The sequence below is a fragment of the Cricetulus griseus genome (assembly GCF_003668045.3).
Source record: "Cricetulus griseus strain 17A/GY chromosome 1 unlocalized genomic scaffold, alternate assembly CriGri-PICRH-1.0 chr1_1, whole genome shotgun sequence".
In the NCBI taxonomy this organism is placed as follows: domain Eukaryota; kingdom Metazoa; phylum Chordata; class Mammalia; order Rodentia; family Cricetidae; genus Cricetulus; species Cricetulus griseus.
Window position 1 is genome coordinate 100,796,062 of NW_023276807.1, and position 21,731 is coordinate 100,817,792.

Here is a 21,731-nt window from a genome sequence, read left to right on the forward strand (position 1 = left end):
GAGTCATGCCATCTACCTTCCTCCTGGGTTGGGGGAAGGCCAGAGTAGTATGTTGCTGGTCAATGTTTAACCACTGGCTTCTTTAGGATAGAAAGCCTCTATTGTTCATTTCCATGGTGAAAATTCACCCATTATGCCCTCTTTAAATCCCCCACCCCACCAGTGAAGCCCTTGAACACAGCTGGGAACAGTGTCATACTTCATAGGTGACTGCCAGAGCGCTTCCTTTGAAGGGTGCCTCAAACCACAGATGCCATCAGCCCCTCTGTGCTGTGTCTTACCTGGCACTTGCATGTCTGTGATCAAGTTTAATTTATAAATTAGGAACAGGAAGGATTAACTATAATAACTATGTCCTGAAAAGTCACCTTTGCTGGGGGTTGGGGGATGGGGGACACTAGGTAACATCTACTTACCTCACAAGATCCCAGTGACAAACCAAAGTTTGTTTCCACCAAGGTTCACCCTGGAGAACCAATGAACTCATTAGGCTGACTTACAGAGCATGAGTGACCCTAAAGCTGCCACACCCATGCCTGCACCCAGCATGGACAATGGCTTCCCCATGGCTGTAAAGATGAAGCCCCCTCCCTTGTCCTGCCCAACCTCCTTTCCTGAGGACTTGCGAACTTAGAACAGACTTCATGCACCTGGTGAGAGGAATAACTGGAAAATGTGCATAAGAATCATAGCAGTCACCTCCCACAGTTGCAGCCTGAGGAACTCTGACCTTTAGTGACTTCTAGAAGCTTCTAGAAGCTTGGTGAGGCAGGTCTGTTCCTCCTTGGGTCTCTGAGAACATGGTTCTCTGGTACTACAATGGTCTGGAAAAGACCTCATGGAGCCTGCTCCTGCGTCGAGGAATGGCCACTCTTTGTATTTGGTGTGATCAGTAATCAGGAGATGATGATGGAAAGTCCATGGATATACACCCAGGCTGCGTGATTGTGTCATACCTGATTGGTTGCTTCTGCATTGGTGTGACCATAACAGCAGGTGGAAACAACAGAAGAAAGGGAAGGTTTATTTAGCTTGTGGTTCCAGAGGGTTTTAGCCTATCATGGCAGGGGAGGCTGTGGGAATGTGAAAGCCTGCTCACACCACAGCGGATCGAAAAGCAGAGAAAATGTGGGGCAGGAAGCAGGACTCAGGCTTAACTTTCAAAGATGGATGCTAGACAGGCCCTGCCTAGGGAACAAGCATTCAAACGTGAGCCTGTGGGGGACACTTCACATTCAAGCTATCGGAATGCCACTTTATATAAGGGACTTGAGTGTCCTCCAATTTTAATAACATAGTGGTGGCATTGTCCTGAAGCCAATCCTCTGTGGCTACTAAGGGATGACTCTACTGGGTTTCAACCTATGTGACCTAAAGTCTCAATTTCTTCATCTATGAAGTGGCTCTACCTGTGGTTGCTGCAGAGGACTTTAAGGAGAGGATTATAATGAGGGTTAAACAGAACAATAGATATCCCAGGCAGGCAGTAAAGACAAGCATTTCCTAACAGAATAGTGGTCAGCACTTGGTTACTCTCTTTGAGTGTAAGGAGGACCAAAAAATTGCATGTCTTCCAAACTCTTGGGTTTAAAATCTTGAGCCAGGCATGGTGGCTCAAGCCTTCAATTCCAGAACACGGGAGGCAGAGGCAAATGGATCTCTGATTTCAAGGCCAGCCTGGTCTACAGAGTGAAAAGGAGAAAATAAGTTTAAAACATAGCTTGCTTTGGCTTCCAGAGCCCTTCTCCTGCCTTACCAGCCGTCATGGGACTCCAAAGGCCCCTGATAATCCAGACTTGGGTATAGATTGCTTCCCTACAATGAGGTTGCCTCCCTGGTAGAACTAGGCTGTGGGGACCCAGGCCAGGGTCTTGATGGCACCTGACTTGTAGCTTCAAGCAGAGCCAAGGAAAAAAGATAAGGTCTACCTCAGATCCTTTCTCCCATCTCAGCATTTTTGAGGTATTTGCTGCCAAAGATTGGTTGGGGAATCACCTAACAGTCTAGAAGACACAGTATGGCAAACAAGCTCTTCCCTTATCCCAGGAGTTGCTTGGTGAGAGCTTGGTGACCACTCTCTCCAAGACTTTTTTTTTTTTTTTTTTTTTTTTTTTTTGAGATGGGTTTATCTGTGTAGTCTTGGCTGTCCTGGAGTGTGCTCTGTAGACCAGGGTGGCCTTCAACTCACAGAGATCCACCTGCCTCTGCCTGCCAAGTGCTGTGATTAAAGGTGTGTGCCACCACCACCCAGCTCTCTCTGCAAGACTCTTAAGTTCTTCTCATGGCAGGACCTTTGTTTGATTCAGGGTAGTCTACTGGGCTCCTTGAAGCTCACATAGACTATGCCCAAAGGAGTTAGTACAGCAGGAAGAGGGTAAGGTCCACCCAAAAGGAGGCTAGCAGGGCCTATGGTGGACCCCAGGCAACTTCTGGCGAGAGTGATAACAGGAAGCTACAGTGAGTAAGTCTGGGCCAGTCAGTCCCCAGGCCTTATGGCTTTTGTCCTGGAACATCCTGGCAGTTTGGTCCCCAAGCAAGCCCTGGCTAGTTTTAGGGAGCACTCAAAATCTCCACCATGGGCCAGCATGCCTCAACATGTCCTTGTTGATTGGTCAAACTGGGTCATTGGTAACATTTAGTGAAATGTTCCTAGTGGCTCCAGAGCCCCAGCACTTCATGTGGTTAAAGCTCTTGTAGGATTTTGCCATGTAGTCCAGGATGGCCTGGGACTTACTATGTAGCCCAGACTGGCTTCAGACTTGCTATCTTCATGTCTCAGCCACACTGTATTCTTTGGGTGAACTTATTCCTTCTTTCTTCCATCCTCTCGCCTCAATTCCCTTTATCCTTCTCACTTCTTTTTAACAAATACCTTTACTTGTGAGTACATAGGTGCAATGCTGATAGAGTCCAGAAGAGGGTGGTGGATCCCCTGGAGCTAAAGTAACAGGTGTTTGTGAGCTGGGAGCCAAGCTCTGGGTTTTCTGGGAAATCAGGAAGTGCTCTCGACCTCTGAGTCATCTCTCTAGCCCCCCTCACACTTCTTTCCCTCGTTCTTTTATTATAGACTAGCCAGGTAAAAATACAGGATGCTGTAGAGAGAAGGATGTTTGAAAAAAGCAATATAAAAAAAGGAAAAGCTGGGGCTGGAGAGATGGCTCAGAGGTTAAGAGTACCGACTGCTCTTCTAGAGGTCCTGAGTTCAATTCCCAGCAACCACATGGTGGCTCACAACCATCTATAAGACCTGGTGCCCTGTACTGGTGTGCAGATATTCATGGAAGTAGAATGTTGTATATGTAATAAATAAATAAAATCTTTTTAAAAAGTAAAAAAGGAAAAGCTGTATGAAAACTACTGTTTTACAAACTCCATAAAAATACATCTATTTTAAAAGTTTCATTAACAGTACCTTACACAAAATGTTCCTCCCAGAAGCTGCAGATAATTCAACAAAATCCAATACCAGATGTGGGATACCTTTTGTCATGGTGTTGATGTGGGGTCCACAGACACCTCCCACCCCCACGCCCTCAACGATAAGACTATTGCCATCACTCTTGGTTACCCAGGCCTTAGGTAAGACTTCAACTACTGAAGACACCACACACTTTGATCACAGGTCATAGATAAAACAAGCTGGTAATGACCTGAAAACATCTTCCCTAATGTCTAGATGTCACAGAGCCGGGAGGTGCTGTGCAGGCTGATGGGGGAGAAAAGTCATGAAGACTCTTACCCAGCTGTGAACCCTGTAAACTACAATAATGTAGGAAGCCGGTTCCTGCATTATAATGCTGCCTGAAGACACCAAGGTGTGAATTACTTCACAGGCGCTGGGTAATTTCCATTCCTTTGATCTCTGCCTATCCCGTGGCTCATTTTAGCCTGAGGAGCTAAAGCCATTCATAGGGTAATACGTCCCAGGCGGCTGGTCAGCCTTTTATAAGGGATGGTTTTCTTGGTTCAAATGTCTCCACTCTGGTAAAATGCATTAAAGCTTGTCTGCAGAAGGATCCGAGTGTCCTGCGTGTATTTCTTGCTGGCGAGGAATACAGAGCGGGCGCGGGACATATGGTGCCGAAACCCGGGAACATATGAACATCTCCAGCACCGCAGAGACCCCTTGGCTACAGGGCGGATTCAGAACTGCAGGATGGTAAATTCGGAGAGGTATGATTTTTCTGGACTTTGGCTTGGGACAATCTTAAAGAAGTCCAGAATTACATATCAGAAACCGAATGTAATGAGAGAAATTCGGAGAGGTATGATTTTTCTAGACTTTGGCTTGGGAATGTTGCTATTGTGGGAGGTTAATATAGAGGCTTCTATGCTTTTACTAGGAGCTATTTTGACTTTTCTCACTGTTACAGCAATCTTAAAGAAGTCCAGAATTACATATCAGAAACCGAATGTAATGAGAGATGGGGCGCGCCTAACAATAAAATATAAGAAAAAAGGACCTCCCGGGATGTCTAGTGACATGGGAGTGTATGTAAGAAGAGAAACTGCAACGTATAAGAAAAAAGGACCTCCCGGGGTGTCTAGTGACAAGGGAGTGTATACAGCAACAAATAAGAAAAAAAGACCTCCTAGAATGTCTACTGACAAGGGAGTGTATAAAGCTTTAAATCTTAATAGCTCTGATGACTCTAAAAGCTCAAGAGATAAAGTTTTAAAAGGAACAGCTCAGCTGGATGAGGGAGAGACAGAGAAGGAGGGAAAAAGAATGGGGAATGGCCGGTCACACCCCGGTAAATTTAGGAGAGATGAGGAACCTAGCCTCTGCCCTGCAACGAAACTGGAAGCCTTGGAGCTGAGCAGCTCAGACTCTGAGATTTTAGACTCTAACAAGGAAGCAGAGCTAGAGGAGGAGCTGCCAAAAGTAAAAACAAATATGAGGCCATCGCCTGTTAATTCAGCGGGTGTACTTCTATCAGCACACCCACTATTTGGAACCGACTCCTTCTTACCATCAGAGGAGCAAAAAAAAATTACAGATGGCTTTCCCAGTCTTTGATAGGGGAAAAGGCCATGCCTGCTATTCAACACTTCTTAAAGGCCTGGAATGCCTGGGGCTTTAAAGCCTCATTAACATTAACGCTGGGGGCCATACCGAGGCCAAGCGTCTCACCTCAAAAACTAAAAGGCCAAAAGAAAATGGCAAAATGGAAAGATATCTTAACTGATTTTTGGAAAGGCCCGGATCCTATTCTCATAAGATCCAGGGGAGCGATATTATGTTTTCTCACAGGATGAAGAAAATCCTCTGTGGATCCCAGAAAGACTCAACCTAAAGAGCCTCTACAGACCTTCAAAAGTCGAAACTCCACCCTCTACCCCCGGGAGTTGAGAGCCGCTATTGTTATCCAGATTAACTCCTGTCCTTGGCGGAGAGATGGCAACTGATTAAGGGGTGGGGGTAATTGTTTGATGCAGCCGCTTACAAATTGCTGTTACTTCTTTGGCTGGCATGTAAGCTCCAGGGCTCAAACCAAGAGATCACCCAAGCGCTTATATTTTTGGCTACTAGCAATAGGCCGCCGGCCAGACAGCTCTTGCACACCCGGAGCCTAGGCTCACTGCACAGGGTAGAGTGTCTGGTTTGTGCAGCCCCAAAGAGGGATGCTGAGCATAGGCATCGCACAGAGTTGCCTATTATACAGGCTTCTCTGGGAGGTACGTTGACCTGCATAAGGGTTACCTGCCCCAGTCTCCCTTTCCCAGAAAAACGGCAGAGGACAGGTCGGGAGTACTTCGGGTCAAGCTAACAGCCTGATGGTGACTCCCGTACACAGTCTTAATGTTTGATTTTGGGAAGGTCAACCCCTGCCTCTATCCCTCAACATATGGGTGACCTATTTGCTTGTAATAATATAAAGCCTTTTCATTAATTAATAAAAAAAGGGTGATATGTAGGAAGCCGGTTCCTGCATTATAATGCTGCCTGAAGACACCAAGGTGTGAATTACTTCACAGGCGCTGGGTAATCTCCATTCCTTTGATCTCTGCCTATCCCGTGGCTCATTTTAGCCTGAGGAGCTAAAGCCATTCATAGGGTAATACGTCCCAGGCGGCTGGTCAGCCTTTTATAAGGGATGGTTTTCTTGGTTCAAATGTCTCCACTCTGGTAAAATGCATTAAAGCTTGTCTGCAGAAGGATCCGAGTGTCCTGCGTGTATTTCTTGCTGGCGAGGAATACAGAGCGGGCGCGGGACACAATAATGACCAGCCTAGAAAGATATGCCCACTGATGCAATAATGACATGGATCTTATTGGGGTAACCAATGGTGTTCTAATTGAAATTAAGGTCTATTCTGCAGGAGGACACTCATGCCTCATACTATAAACCTGGCCAAGAATCCGTGGCTGGAGAGGTCATAGAACCTACTGCTATTATTTTGCTAACAAAATATCTCACAATACCTTTTTGTTTGTTTGTTTTTAGTTTTGTTTTGTTTTCTGAGACTGGGTTTCTCTGTGTAGCTTTGGAGCCTATCCTGGCACTTTAGAGACCAGGCTGGCCTCGAACTCACAGAGATTCGCCTGCCTCTGCCTTCCTAGTGCTGGGATTAAAGGCATGTGTCACCAACGCCCAGCTCACAATACCTTTTAAATACTTAACTTTTACCCATGTGCATCTCTCACCTGCATCAGAGAAACCCTTTACACAGCACATGGTGGTTAGTACAGATCAAAGTGCAGAGAGTAAGTGACTGTGGAGTACTCAAGCCCTGAATGGGACATCTGTGTCACTCCATACACTGCAAGGTGCAGAAAAGGGCACAGAAAGTTTTTAAGAGCCAGAGGCTAGGAAAGAGTGAAATGATGTCTTCTGGGTATGATAGGGTCAACACACTGAAACTCAGAGTAGCTGTGGTTGCCAGCACATGATCAAATCAGGCAATACTCCAGTATATAAAGGGACGGGGCCCCTGAGGCCTGCCACTAAGCTGAAGAGCTATTGATAGTTGGCGGCCTCTGGAAGAGTTTATCTTCTTCGACAGTGTGACCATGGCAGTTGCCTGTGCTACAGTGACTGGAGCTCTATATCCATGAGCATTGGGCATATGGGTGGTATTAAATGGACTCAGTGGTTAGAAAAACAAGAAGACATGAAGTTGAGAAAACATGTATGTCGGGGATTCTGGGAGGAGTTGGAATGGGAGAAGGAGGAGTGAATATGGTCTAAACACATTGTATTTATGTGCAAAATTACCAAGGAACAAGTAAATATTTTGAAAAGATATGGGATGTTCAGTTAGACTTTAATGTTAGATAGTGAATACATTTTAAGTACCACCCTTTTGTTCTCTTTCTCTTCCTCACCTTTCCTGCCCTCTTTTGTGATTCCAGTTACTGTCTTAGCAATCTTAGCCTGTTTGGAAAGTCATTCAGGAGCCTGGAGATCATAAAGCAAAGTGGGTACCTTGGCTCTGGTCCAATTCTATCATCCACGGCCTGAAAAATATGGATTCAGTACTGTTGGAAGCTCAGTTCCTGTCCTGGCTAGTTCTATGTCAACATGACACAAGCTAGAGTCATCTGAGAGGAGGAAGCCTCAACTGAGGCTGTAAGGCATTTTCTCAATTAGTAATCAATAGGGGAGGGCCCAGATCGCTGTGGGTGGTGCTATCCCTGGGCTGGTGGTCCTGAGTTCTATAAGAAAGCAGGCTGAGTAAGCCATGGGAAGCAAGCCAGTAAGCAGCACATATCCATGGCCTCTGCATCAGCTCCTGCCTCCAGGTTCCTGTCTTGCATAATTCCTGCTCTCCTCGCTTTTGATGATGAACTGTTATGTGGAACTGTGAGTGAAATAAACACTTTCCTCCCCAAGTTGCTTTTGGTCATGGTGTTTCATCACAACAATAGAAACCCTAAGACAATTCCCAACTATAAGATGGGCATAAGAGCCTGTGCCCTTAAGTGTGTGCATGACTCTGCTCCCTTCCACAGAATAACATTAACTTGGTGAGAGTCAGACTTCACATTCAGCTTTTAGCTCATTCCCAAGCTTCAGCTCATGGCACCAGCAGGGCCCTTGAGTTCTGGCTCATTCTCATTCTCTGGACTAATCATGTCTTGGCAAGAGTTGTGTCAGGAGCCAGGGACAGGGGCAGGAAGTGGAGAAAGAAACTGGAAGCCTGGTCCTAGTTCCCAGGGGTGTGGTGAGCATCAGTTGGTCTTCCCTACAGTCACAGCATGCGCAGAGGGCAGAACACCAGGCACAGGAGTAAAAGCCCCTTCCAGCCCTCTATGAGGCTCCTTGAACAACTTACTTAAGCACGGGGGCTCTTAATTACTTGGAGTGATTACCTCTTCCATCTATTAAAAGGGACTGGAGAGGTAGAGATACCCAGTACACTCTTCTAAAGGAAGCAGGACAATCAAACCATTCCTTACCTCCTTGTAAAAGCAGGTTCTTTTGGGGGGGGTATCATGGGGCAATTTAGATCAATGCCTTCTGACTAAATGAGAAACAAAAAACTCAGTTCCTAGATCTGCCGCTTAAAACTATATGACATGAGTGTCTAGTTTAGCCTCTCTGAGCCCAGTTTATTCATTCATAAAGTGGATTTAATAAGGTGTATTGGGGTAGTGTGAAGATGGCATGAGTTAAACTTGTAAAGTATTTGGAACAGTGATAATCCTCTCCAAACAGCAGCTGTTGTTATTGCTTTGCCCAGTAGCAGCCAGAGTAGGATGTGACTGCCTTTGCGTTGGGGAAAATTATTTTAATTGCTTAAAATGTGAGCTCAAAAGGAAGAAGGTGTTTATAAGAATAATGGGTGGGACCCGTGACCCTGAATAGGCTCCTTTTGCCAGAGGCAGGGAGCTTTTGTGTCTGAAACTCCCAAAAGGAAACCACTGTCAGGTTGCATGACCTGGGTCATCGCCAAGTGTGTCTCTGTCCGGGGTGCTGAAATCTACTGTGCGTTCTCTTCCTTATGACTTCCGTGAGTCACCTGCTCCCTGCCTTCAGGTCCTCTGTTTAACTTACAGGAATACACTAAGCATCGACTGTGTAGTGAGTGGAAGTAAAAAGGATTCAGTTGCTCACAGAGAGGGAGTCAAGCACAAATGTCTTAGGATAGATAAGGTCAACCAATCATTTCCCTATCCTTGGACCTCAGTGACATCCATCTCTCATCTTCCTTCTTGCTTCTTTCTCTTTCGCAACCTTTATATCCTCCAACATCTTTCATGCTTTTAAAATTTGATTACAGCAGATACATCTTCTCCAGTCTCTCCTTTTCTGTTCACTGGTGTCACACAGTCAGCTGGACTAATGATCAATTTTAGGAATGGAAGGGACAGTAGAGAGAAAACAGAGGTGTGGGGTCTCTGGGAGGTGGGGGATCTGCCTAGACAGGGGTGAGCTCCTCATCGTATTTCTGCATGCCTTCGTCTGGGAGAAGCACTTCAACCGTGAAGCTGACCTTCTTGGCATGGACGAAGCTATAGGTGTTGTCAAAGCGCAGGACATCTAGGAGACAAATGGAAGATTAGTTCCTACTAGCTGTGCTTGCCAAACTGGTGCAACTTCCCACTGTGCCTCTTACCTCCCTGTGGGATCTGTCACCCTGAGCAGAGCCTGTAAACTGACACTACCTCCTCCTGGCATTTACCCAAGCCTGGCTTTAGTGGCGTCATCAGACAGTGAGGACAACGCGTGTTAATTACATCCCATTGTCTTCACATCTGCATGCTCGCATGATGAGACAGAAATTGAGAGCAACAGAGGCTCCCCAGCTCTCTTGGACAAAGTGGGGGCCAGGTAAAGCCTGAAGTAATTGTCTTAATCCTCAGACCATGGGGGACCCAACAAACAATCCTTCCCAGGTTGGGCAGTATTTTACACTGAGGCTGATACGGAGCTGAGATAACATGGCATTTGGCTGTGAGGCTGTGCAAAAGTTGGCTTACTTCTCCCAGCCTCCTTGGGGAGGGGGGGGAACCCTGCTCTAGTGTCCTTTACTTGTGTCCTGTGTCCCAAGCACTCTCAGTCCTCAGGGTTCATGTGTCTCTGACCCTTGGTGCACACTAGGTGTTCATGAATATGGCTTGAGAATGAATGAAGGCTCTAACCTGGACTATTTGTCCTGGTATGTGTCTGGGGAAAGGGGCCACTGCCCGTGTTCATCCTTTAAACCATGCAGAAGATGGCTCCTGTCTTCAGAGCCCATGTACAGCTATGGTGGACTTACAGACACCAGCCTCTGAGCAGGTGAGACTCCCGTCCTCAGGTACCATGTGGGCATTGTAGCGCTGGCTGGTTAGCACCTCAGTCATCTCCCCGGCTTTCTGCCTCTCCCCCATCTTGGTCTTGAGGAAAACTCCAAAGCCAATGTCTGCACCATCAGAGGAGAACTGCCACCTGTGAGAGGTCAGGTTGCTGCTCAGTGTGATGGGTCCCTGAAGGGTCAGAGCCCAGCCAGGGGAGGAGTGATAGTCTGTCCCCCTTACCTGAGAACACAGCCTGGAAACAGGATCTCATATTCCACCTGGTGTGAGGAGCCACGGCTAATCTGCACCGAGTGCTCATACTGAGTCTTCACCTGGTCCCGCACATACATGGACTTAGGGATCTCCCCACCATAGTTGATCTATAATTGATTTGGGGGTCACTTATTATCACCAGGAAGATTTCTGCTTCCCTTCCCAAAACCATTTTCTGGCTCTCTAGGCTGGGCCAGCACTTCCCTTGGAAGCTTCTTCTTCCAGCTTATTTCCAAATGAAACCTTCATTTCACCTTTGCCTGCGTATTTTCTCAGGAGGTCCTAATAAGCTGGACCCAATGCCTGGTCTCTATACCCAGGGGTCTATCTGGATATGTTTGTGGAATGGATAGGGGGTGGGAAAGGAACCCCTCTCTACTCCTCCAACCCCTTCCTGTCCTCGGGCTCTGTGTACCTTGGTCAAACATTTGGGGTTCCCATCTGGGTCAGTCAGAGTTCCCCCAAAATGAGCAGGCAGTTCCTCAGGACTGATGAGTTTCAGCAAACCTTCCTTCCAGCTGTCTGGGAGTAGGGAGGTCAAATGGTGATTATCACATGTGGAAGGAACCAAACAGCACCCCCCCACATCCTCCATGGTACCCTGAAGCTGTGTCCCCAACCTCTGTGGGTGTTAGGCTGCCAGGAATAACTTTCAAGTCTCCTAGACCTCAGGCTATATGAAATGATTTTCCTAGCATCCAATTGCTATGGAAACATGTTGGCCCTTGGCTGATGGGCTTGGACATTCTTGAAGGTCTCCCAGTCATGAGTAGTAAAGCTGATAGCTGTTTCATTGTCTCAAGGAGATTTTAAAGCTCTGTGAGTTCAGAACCTTGTTGAGATTACTCAGTAAGTCAGATCTTGTGTTGAGAGCAGGTCTGTCTTGAGAGACCTGTCCCTTTGATTACCACAACCATCAGATAAAAGACCCATTACTGTTATTCATATTTGATCCTCTAGGGGTTCTGGGTCTTGCTGTGGTCCTATCCCTGTGGCTAATCTAAATTTATCCTTATGGCCATGGAATATTCCTTCTCTCCAGTGGAAAATGGGAAATATCACAATGCCTGAAATACTAGGGCCAAATGTACTGAGCCTTGTGGGGCACCAAGCAGAGTAGAGAGCATACACTTGGGTTCATATTGAGCCAGAATTTGGCACCTCCTTACAACCAGGCTATCTTGTCATTCATCATAATGAAGTTGGGTAAAGGTAGGAGCTGGGGTTTTGGGAAGAAAGAGAAATCGAGGAACATAAGACTCCCACCCCCATTTTTACATCCTCAGTTCACATAGTTAGATGATATGAACATTCTGCTAGGGAGGTGGTTTTCCTCCAAGCTCAGGCTCACTGGTTTGTGCTTAAGAATCTGTCTTCTTTATTTTATCGTATTTACCTATCTACCTACCTACCTATCTATTATCTACTTATTTTACTGTGCCATGGATGACCCTCAGGACCTCTCATGTGCTGGGCAAATGCTTGGTGGCTGAGCTACACCCACATCCAACTTCTGCCACTTTTAAAAACAACTCTTGTCAGGGCGATGGCATACAATAGTAGTCTCATCACTAATGAGACTGAGGCAGAAGGACGGTGAGTTTGAGGCCACACTGTCTCAAAAAACAAAACAAAAAAAAATTAAATAAAAAGTGAGTTGTTTTTCTTACTTATAGTAATAGGCAAAATTGAGAAAACAGGAAAATACAAACAATACCTTTAAAAACATGATCTATTCTATTTGTATTTCCTTCTAAAAATGTTTGTTTTGAATATATTTGTTTTATTATTTTTAAAATTACTTTTATTTATTTTGTGTGTGGAGGGGTCACATATCACAGCACACATGTGGGGGTCAGTGGATAACCTGTGGGAGTCAGTTTTCTCCTTCTATTGTGTGGGTTCTGGGTGACACTCAGGTCATCAACCTGGTGGCATTTGAGCCATCATTCTGGCCCAGTGCACTTAGTTTTAGAAAAACAAATTATATTGTTCATATGGCTTGTGTGTAGGTGCACATGTGTGCATGTGAGCACGTAGTATGTGCACCTTCGTGGAGGTCAGAAGATAACCCATGGCAGCATTCTTCAGGGCCTATCTACTTTTTTGTTGTTGTCACTGTTTTTTGTTTGTTTGTTTGTTTTTGAGATGAGGATCTCATTGGCCTGGGATCACCAATCAGTCTAGGCTTCTGGTCAGTGAGCCCTAGGGATCTTCCTGTCTGCACATCCTCAGTGCTGGTATTACAGAGTGTGTACTAGCATACTTAGGTTTTTCTTTTCGCTGTGAATTCTGAGGCCAGAACCTAGTTTGTCACTCTTACTAGGCAGGACATCGCTGACTAAGCTGTCCCCGCTCACCATATGGCTTTCTGATCTACTTGCATTTTTTTCCCCACTTGGCACTATTTCTTTTGTCATTATTCAGCAGTGAATTTCTGGGTAGGATGGTGCACTCTTGTAATCAGTTGGCGGGAGGGGGATCAGGAGTTCAAGGTCTCTTTGGCTGCTTAGTGAGTTTGAAGCCAGCATGAACCACATGATACCCTGCCTCAAAGAACAAAACAACAAAAAAGCAATATCCACCTGCAGCACTGCTTCTGCTGCTGCCCAGAATTCACTGAATGGATGCATCATTCTGCATTTATCCCGACCCTTCATGTCCGACTCCCTTCTCTGCTTTTCCTCCTCAGCCTGAGTTGCCACTAGAAGCACTGGGTATGCAAGTGCCAAAAGGAAGCCAGGGCACATAGAGCCAAGGTTGAGAAGCAATGGACCAGAAACTCACAGGGGTTGGAGGCATGGAAGCCTTACTCCTCACTCACCCGAGGGCTAAGGCACGGAATAGGGCTTAAGACATGACTTGGTTCTACATGATGAGCCCCATCTGGGGAAGAAGGAGCCTGTGACTGCAGGTACAAGCTAAGTGCTGGAAGGGATGAAGGAGCATCACTCTAAAGCTTATGTGTGAGGCACAGGGACAGGGCCCCTGGAACAACTTACTTCCCAGCACCACAATTTTCCTCCGTGTGTCCTCACTCAGGAATGGCTTCATGAGGTTGTATCCCACAGGGAACAGTTTGGTGGCTGGAAAGACACAAGAAGAATAAAAGAGCAATCAAGTCATGGGGCCAGATTTTCACAATGGACACAGCCCACTACAGAATCATAATGGACTTGGCCAGCCCAGACCCTGACCCATTCACCCAAGAAATAGCCACCTAACTATTCATACATCAGCCACCTACCTACCCTGCAAATTAGCCAGTCACCAGCCTCATCAACCAGCCAATAAGCTAACCAGCCTTCCAAACTGACCAGCCTGCTAGCAAATAATCTACCAATTCACCAGCTCACTGAAGTCAAACTCACCAAGTCAGTCAAACAGAAAATCAACTGGCCTCTGACCAACCAGCTAGATAGCCAATTAACTGCTCTCTTTCAGCTACCAGCCATTCATACAAAGAGCCAGTGATCCAAATAACCGGCTGACCAAGCAAATTCAGCAGAAGAACAAACCAGCCAGCCAGCCAGCCAGCCAACAAACCGGGCAGCCACCTGTAGTGGCATCTTGTTCCGCCAGTGGACTTGGGATGGTGGCCTCACCTTAGGACATGGCTTCAGGTGTTCAGAGCTGACCCCTTATAAGGAAGAGGAGGGGCTGGCTCTTGTTCTTTTGGGTTGTGGTCGGAGCATCCTGAAGGGCAGAGACTGCATCTCCAGGACCAGGAAGACCATGGTGGTTATTTACCATCCTTGTGTGAGTACTCCCCAAATATTTAGACAAAAAGGGGAAATGTAGTAGCATCTTGTTCTGCCAGTAGATTTGGGATGGTGGCCATACCTGAAGCCATGCCCTAAGGTGTGGCCACTACAACCACCCAAACATCCAGTCAGCAAAATGTTAGCCAGACATTCAACCAACCAAGCTCAAAGCCAGTCAACCATTTAGCCAGCCCAGTTAACTCTCCAACCCATCACTAGTTACTTGGCTAGTCAGACAACCAACTAACTAATCAACTGAACAACTAGCCAAGCAATGAGTTAAACAACTACCAAATAAGCTGTCCTATCTACCCTCCTTCCTGAGGAACAGCCACCCAAATGGCTAGTGAGCACCCAGAATGGTACCAAGCCTGGAACGTGTACCACAGGCATAGGTTGAGAGTCCTTTATAAAGCAGATAACTTGCTCAGAAAAACACAGTGAGCGGGTGGTGGAAGTGCATACCTTCAGTCCCAGAACTCAGGAGGGAGAGGCATGTGGATCTCTGTGAGTTTGAGGCCAGCCTGGTCTACAGAGTGAGTTTCAGGACAACCAGAGCTACACAGAAAAGCCCTATCTCAACAAACAGACAAAAACAAAATGACCCCCTCCAAAAAAGAAAAAAAAAGAAAGAAAGAAAAAAAGAAAAGAAAACCAGAATGAATAGGAGTATATAGACATGGTGGTGGTGCAGGCCTGTAATCTCATACACTCCAAAGGCTGAGGCAGGAGGATTGCAAGTGCAAGGCCTTTGTGGGCTATGGAGTGAGTTCAAGGCCTGCCTGGGCAGCTTAGAGCCAAAGGCAATCCAAGGAAGGAGAGATGATGATGGGTGGGAGAGGGGTAGGGGCATTTCTAGAGGAGCTAGTGAAGCCAGCTGCTACCATTTCCTGAGCCCTTCCTCTGGGCCAGAGTCAAGTGGTTGGCATGCAGTCAGCAAACAAACCTCCCAATAGCCCTGGGAGAAGGCGATGAGCCCCTGAGGGTGGATGATAAGGCTATGGAGGCCCAGGCAGGGGAAAGCACTTTTCACTTACCTTTCACAATAAGCATGAACTTCAGGGTCTCTGGGTAATTCTCTTCAAGGAGGCCAAAGAACTGTGGAACCAAGAAAGCCCCTTCAGAGCCTATACCTTCTCCCCTTCCTGTCTTTTGCCATCTCCTGCCTGGAGGTTTTAAGAGAGAAGTTTTCCATTTTGGTATCACCTCCATTGGCCTCTGAAGGGAGCCTTCTCACCTCAGACTGTTAAAACCAATGCTCATAGTAACCACATAAGCAGATGATAAATCGTGTGACTACATGAGTGTCAGATGCCCAGTATGTGCCCTGCACTTGAGAGTCTGCTTCACAGACTCATCAAGCCTCCCAGGCCTACTGTCCCAGTTCTGGAGGTGAGAAACCTGAAGCATGGTGGGGGTGCAGGGCAGATGGGGGAGGGGGTGGGCGTACGGGCACAGAAGGACAGTGCTGGGGGTGGGAGTAGGTTGTGGGTGTGGGTGGATGACTTTCCCAGGGCTCAGAGCAAGGGAGTGACGGGGCTGGGACTGTCTGTGGAAACAGACCATGTGCTCATCAAAGTCTGCTCTGTGGACTTTCTAGCAGGTCTATTAAGGTTTCCTTTAGGGATGGGGGCCAGGAAGGAAGCTACCTTTTATTAATTTGTGTTCTAAGTGAACTGCAAGGTCAAAGCAGACCAAGCTTGTCACCCAAGAGGAAGTGGAGTGTGTGTGTGTGTGTGTGTGTGTGTGTGTGTGTGTGTGTGTGTGTGTGTGTGTGTCCCCACCCCTGGCCTCCTCACCTCCTGGTACACTTCCACCAGAGGTTTCCAAAAGTGCTTCAGTCCCAGACCCTCGCAGTCAAATATCATGACAATGGTTTCAATCTTCCTCCCCAGCTGTGAGGATAAGGAAGAGGCAACGCCAGGGTCAAAGTGTAGGCTTGAGAGTTGGTGACCCAAGTACATGACCCCTCAGGATGCTTCCAGACCTCCACTCTGTCCTCAGAGTAGCAAGTGGCCAAGAATGAACACATCTTCCCACTCACCTGCCCATCCATCCACCTACCCTCTCAAACAATCACTCATTCATCCGTCCATCCATCCATTCATCCATCCATCTATCCTTCATCAGTCCACCCACCCATTCACTGACAATAGCTGGACTCAATGCTTTTTTTTAAAAAAAATTATGATGGTGTGAAGCAACACAAATTCAATCAAATCCTTAGTCTGAATGTTGAATTTTTATTTATTTCTGGGCTATCAATATTCAGGATAATGTTGTCCTCCAGTGTTAACTGTAGTTTAATGAAAGTACTCTGCATATGTTTGGGGCACAGGCTAAGCTATGATGTTGACTGGGTTAGGCATTTTAGGTGTATCTCCAACTAATGGTATTTTAAACTGAGAATGGGTTTATTAGGACTGAACCCCATCATAAGTTGGGTAGCATCCTCATTGTCATCATCTCTTTACTCTTTGCAGTCTATCCCATCAAGGGTGAGAGGTCAGAAACTTTCCAAGTTCACGCAACTGATAAGCAGTGGAGCTATCTGACCTGAGAGCCCTCTGACCATGGTAGTAGAGAGAACTCTGGTGTGTTCTTGGGTCTATGGCTCTCTGGCAGCCTCTCCTGCCTCCCTCCAGTCACTCACCCCATCCAGTCAGAACCTCACCCGTTCTGTCTGCAGGTCACACTCATGCAGAATGCGCTCACAGTCCCTCATCTTGGTCTTCAACAGGTCCTGCTTGGTAACTGAGAAAAGCAATCCTTTGGGGTCCAGTGGCCCGATGATGTCATACCATACAGGGCAGCCATCACGGTCATAGCCACACAGGCCTCCAGGCATGTACTTCTGGATCACCTGGGCATGGAAAGATACATGACACTCGGCATCACACAACTCTCTGGGGGCCCCCAGATCTGACTAACCTATCAGACCCAAGTGTATACGCTGCCATGGGACAAAACATTGACCTACCCTGTCCCAAGTGAGAAAATGAAGGGTCTTTCAAGGGAGGGACTTGTTCACAGCTGTAAATATGAAAGGCCAGTACCAACCCAGCCTGGCTTCAGGCTTTTGGGCTCATTGGTCCTGCCTGCAATGTCTTCCATGTCTTGTTTAGTGGTAGAGAGTGTCAATTCTGAAGGTCAGCAGATCTGACACTGCTGTTCCCCTGCTGCGTGTCCTTGAACAAGTGATGCCACCTTTCTGAGCTCCGCCCCACTCCTATTGCATAAGATGAGTTAGATTCTTTCCCTCTAATAAATGCTGGCAAACATGGCATACTGTCCACAGCTGTGACCATCATGTTACTGTGACCCCAGTGTGGGTACTGCCCTTACCAGTCCCTTGACAGGCTGTTGTTTTCCCACCTGGAGAGGATGCTTTGAAACTCTGGGGTAGGGGCACAAAGGGACTGACTGGACACAGCAGCTCAAATACAAGTTTTGGAGGCCAGACAGGACTAAGCTCAAACTCCAGCCTCACCATGGGACTGTAGGACTTTGGGCAAGTTGCTGGATTTTCGCTAGATGAAAGTAATGATAACACCTGCCTCACAGTGTTCAGGAGATTAAATGAACTCATAGCTGGGACTTTTTTTTTTTTTTTCCCCACCTGCCTCTGCCTCCTGAGTGCTTCGATTAAAGGTATGTGACACCATGCCTGGCCAAGACTGGAGTTCTTGATGCATGAATTATTCATTACTCTTACAGAAAAGGCCCTTCCAAGGGCATCTCTGCTTACTGTTCTTCCCTCATGGTCTCCAGTTACCAGAAGCTGCTTGGGTGATATGTCCTCAGAGACTGAGGTGTTTGCGGGTGGGGGCTCACCTCTGGGGGCTGCCAGTCAAGGATGTGATCAATGTCCATGGTCTTCCGGAACTCCATGTACTGAAAATGAAAGGGGTGTTTAAGCCCTGTGGGGCTCCCAGCACCCTGAAAAGGGCATGGAAGTAGGGGTATGAGGCATTGATTGCTGCCCCCATCCCCCCCGAATGAATACTGTCTCCAAAGCCTCAGGGTGGTGCTTTACCTTTCGAAGCATGGCCTCAGATTTCTGCAGGTCAAAGTTCCGAGCTGGGAAAGATCGGGGGAAGGTGAAGATGGGACAGGGCTGTGTTGCCTTGCCCCTAACTAGTGAGAGCAATGTGGGGGTGTTGGGGAGTTTGAGTAGGACCCTGTCTCCTCCTCCCGTCTCCTAGACCTGAGCATGTGAAGCAAGATGGGATGGTCAGATCCTGAGAGCCATGGATTGTTATGGAGCTGTGGGGACCCAGGCCTTCTTGCTGTCCCCTCATCTCCAACATCCCCACCTTTTCCCTCACCTCGGAGCCAACGAAGAAGGAAATAATCATCAGGGTTTGGCAGGGCGGGCAGCACGTCCTGGACATTTTCTCGGAACTGGAAAGAAAGATGCCTGTTGACATGTTTCTCACACCGGGCCTTGGCCCCTCAACACCAAGATTGAGCAACCACCTCTCTTTCCCTCCCTCCCTCAGTCTGACGGTGGCATAGTGGGTGAGTGGAAGAATGGTGAGTGTGTGAACAGAGGCAGAATGCAGGGATGGACTGGTGGATCTGTAAATAGGTAGGCAAGTGGGGAGAAAGAGAGATGGGCAGGCGAACAGGACAGAGACGGGCGAGTGAATGGAAGGAGGGATAGGTAAGTGGGTGAGTGGAGAGGACTGTGGGTGTTTCCCTAGTTCCCTTTGTGCGTTCACTCGTCTTTCCATCTTTTATAAAAATGTGGATCTGAAGGAAAGAAAGGAGGGAAGGAAGGAAGGAAGGAAGGAAGGAAGGAAGGAAGGAAGGAAGTTAGTTCATGATCAAGGGTCCTCTTCCCCTCCAGCTGTGGGCACACCCACACTCTATCCTGTCTCTCTGATTTGGATTCTACAGACTGGCTTTCCTTTCAGTCCCAGGCAAGAAGAATCTATCAGAGGACCGACAGCTCCCACCCAGGGGGCAGGGAGGGAGGAGGTCGTGAGGGGCAACTTCCAGGTATAGCTCTCTGGGTCTGGCTCCTGGCTAAGTTCAAGTCTATTTCTGCACATGTCACCCACATGTAACACCTGTTTTGGTCAGGACTGATGTCACTGAGCTATGTAGGATGTGACCTCTTTGGAGGTAACAGCAAAGAGACAAAGTCAAGGGCATGCAGAATCAACAGATGGAGACAGGGTCCAGGCGATCTTTTCCACCTCACCTCTCAGCCATTTCCTCCTGAGGCCTTACATGAGGGGCATCTCTTACCTTGGCCAGGGTCTCTGCCTGTTTGGGGCTCAGATCTCCGACTCGGCCACTCATGGTGATGGCAGAGACTGAAGAGCAGTGACCACTGCAGGCAGAGGCCCAGCCTTCTCTGTCTCCCCAGACCCAGCTGGAGCCTTTTGCCCCCACTTCTGGGTGTGGCTCAGGCACCTCCTCCAGGCCAATTCTTTAGATTGGACATTACATAACTGGGATTAAGTGAGGTCCCGTGCTTGGCTCTGGGACAGGTCTGGAGGAAACAGCAGGCTCAAAGGGTGTGCCAGAGGGCCTCTGTTTGATGAGACAGCTGTAAAGGAGGGAGACTGGCCTTCCTTCCCTGTGAGACCCTCTCAGTGCTCTCTGGCCTCCAATGACCACTGTCTTGGAGAAGGAGAGTCCCATGGAGGATGAGCCCCACTTCTCAGAGGTAGACACGTTCCCTAAGTCTCAGTCTCCTCATGCTCCTGCAGGATGGGAGTCTGAGGCCCTGCAGCCTACTGAACAGCCCTGCACTAAGTTTAGAGTTGGGAAAGGCTCACACCCTTCAGCTGCAGCGAACACTAAGTCAAGAGTCAGACAGGCTGTGGGATGGGATACAGTTCTGGGTAATGCTTGCCCAGTGCTGTTGCCCTGGATTCAATTTCTGGTACTGTACAAAGGAGAAAAGAGTACAAGCTGGCTGTGACTAAAGATGGAACTCAAAGGTCCATGGTGATGGCTGGTGACCTTTCCTGATGTCTTTAAAATCCATTGTAAGGAACTGGTCCTATAGACCTGAAGATAGGGAAAGGTCAGATACCTTCCCCCTATGCCTACCCAGAACCCCAGGTGTGGGACCTCTGGTTATGCACAGCTCCCATTAGTGTTGAGGGTACAGAAGAAGCAGGAGCATGGCCTTGGGGGCAAGGATGTCTTTTGGGGGTTTTAATATATGGCCAGCAAGAAGCATCCACCTGGTTGTGAGGAAGCTGGTGAGTTATCCATAGCAGGTGCTTAGGGAAGCCCAGAAAGTTCCTATGTCATTTGCTCTCTGTCACATTCTACCACCAGATGGGCCTGAGCCCTATCCCTGTTCTGGATTTCCTTTTAAAACTTCCGGTACAGTGTTTCCTGTGGCCACTCATTTCTAACGGAGGGCCGCCAGTCTGCTCCTTACATGGATGCGAAGACCGACTGCCTGGGTTTGTGCATTGCTAGGGGATTATTTCCTTCCCCTGAGAAGGGGAAGCCCATCGTGTCAATTATTGTCTCTATGAAAACCTTCAACCAGGCATCTGCCTATCATCTCAGCACCCAGGAGGCAGAGGTGGGGGTGGGGTGTGGGTAATGAGTTCAAGGACAGCATGGACTACACAGCAAGATCCCGTCTCAGAACAAAGCAATCAACAAGAAAGCAAAGCTGTCTCAAGAGAATTTACATGGGCAGAAACTATCCTGGGCTAGCCTTGGTTAACATAGCTAGGCTAGCCCAAGCCATTCTGCTGAAGACTGTCCCAGGTCCACTATCCCTAACCTAGAGCATCCTACATGTCCAATTTGGGGGCAATCTTAGGCCTCTTTTCTGAGCTGTCTCAGGGTTCTTTAAGGAGGTGGATGGGGCACTCTAGATGCTGCCTGCTGGCCCCTTGCCTGACTTGTGTCCTGATACACCTGGGTCCACAGGAGAAAGGACTACCTTTGTCCATTTCCCTCTGTCTGGGGCACCTGGTATGTCTCTCTGGAACAGTTAGGTAACTCTCCACACCCAACCCCACCCCACTTCACATTCCAACCACCCACTTCCCCCAGGCTGGCGACCCGTGGAGATTGGGTTCCACAGCTGCTCTGTCATTAGCTCCTAATCTCACCTGTTTCTCACCAGTCTCTGTTCTCTCCCTAATCCCTCTATTGGGAGGTGCCCCAGGACCCCAGAGGCTGGGAAGGAAGATCAGGAAGAGAGATGATGGTCCTTCCAGAAGCTGTGGCTCTTCATAGGAACTCTGAGCCCTTCTGACTGGACCACAAAAGTGCCAAGCAGTTTACCGTGCATGAGCCATCAACTGAAAACTTCCTGTGAGGGTGGGCATAGTCTGTATCTAGCCTGCCCTAGTTAACACTTTTAGTAGTAGTTACTCCTGTGTGAAATAACAGAATAACTGAAGTTCAGGTTTTGTTGTTGTTGTTGTGAGACTGTTTCCTGGTGTAACCCAGACTGGCCTCAAACTCAAGAACCT

The 21,731-nt window shown here is 47.7% G+C and overlaps 1 protein-coding gene across 3 annotated transcripts; it reads right to left on the bottom strand.

Moving 5' to 3' along the window:
- Positions 1 to 9,366: 9,366 nt before the first annotated feature.
- LOC100755784 (SEC14-like protein 3) lies at positions 9,367 to 19,575 on the bottom strand. 3 transcript variants are annotated; one of them, XM_027387307.2, is made up of 12 exons: positions 19,522 to 19,575; positions 18,594 to 18,669; positions 18,302 to 18,345; positions 18,100 to 18,159; positions 16,940 to 17,128; positions 16,065 to 16,160; positions 15,303 to 15,363; positions 13,504 to 13,587; positions 10,917 to 11,023; positions 10,469 to 10,608; positions 10,210 to 10,379; positions 9,367 to 9,488 (listed from the first exon to the last, which is right to left on the bottom strand). In XM_027387307.2, the coding sequence occupies exons 1-12, from the start codon at positions 19,573 to 19,575 to the stop codon at positions 9,367 to 9,369; spliced, it is 1,203 nt and encodes a 400-aa protein (XP_027243108.1). The 3 variants fall into 3 exon arrangements, with proteins under 3 accessions (XP_027243108.1, XP_035308823.1, XP_035308822.1); XM_035452932.1 differs by having other exon boundaries at positions 10,917 to 11,019; positions 13,500 to 13,587; XM_035452931.1 differs by having other exon boundaries at positions 10,917 to 11,019; positions 13,497 to 13,587.
- Positions 19,576 to 21,731: the final 2,156 nt, after the last annotated feature.

Excerpts from the sequence above, each read along its gene's own strand:
- LOC100755784 (XM_035452931.1), bottom strand. The coding sequence starts at position 19,575 with ATGAGTGGCCGAGTCGGAGATCTGAGCCCCAAACAGGCAGAGACCCTG. Across the intron at positions 18,346-18,593 it reads CCTTCTTCGTTGGCTCCGAG|CTCGGAACTTTGACCTGCAG; the intron begins GTGAGGGAAAAG and ends GATCTTTCCCAG. Across the intron at positions 9,489-10,209 it reads CTGCTCAGAGGCTGGTGTCT|ATGTCCTGCGCTTTGACAAC; the intron begins GTAAGTCCACCA and ends TTTGTCTCCTAG.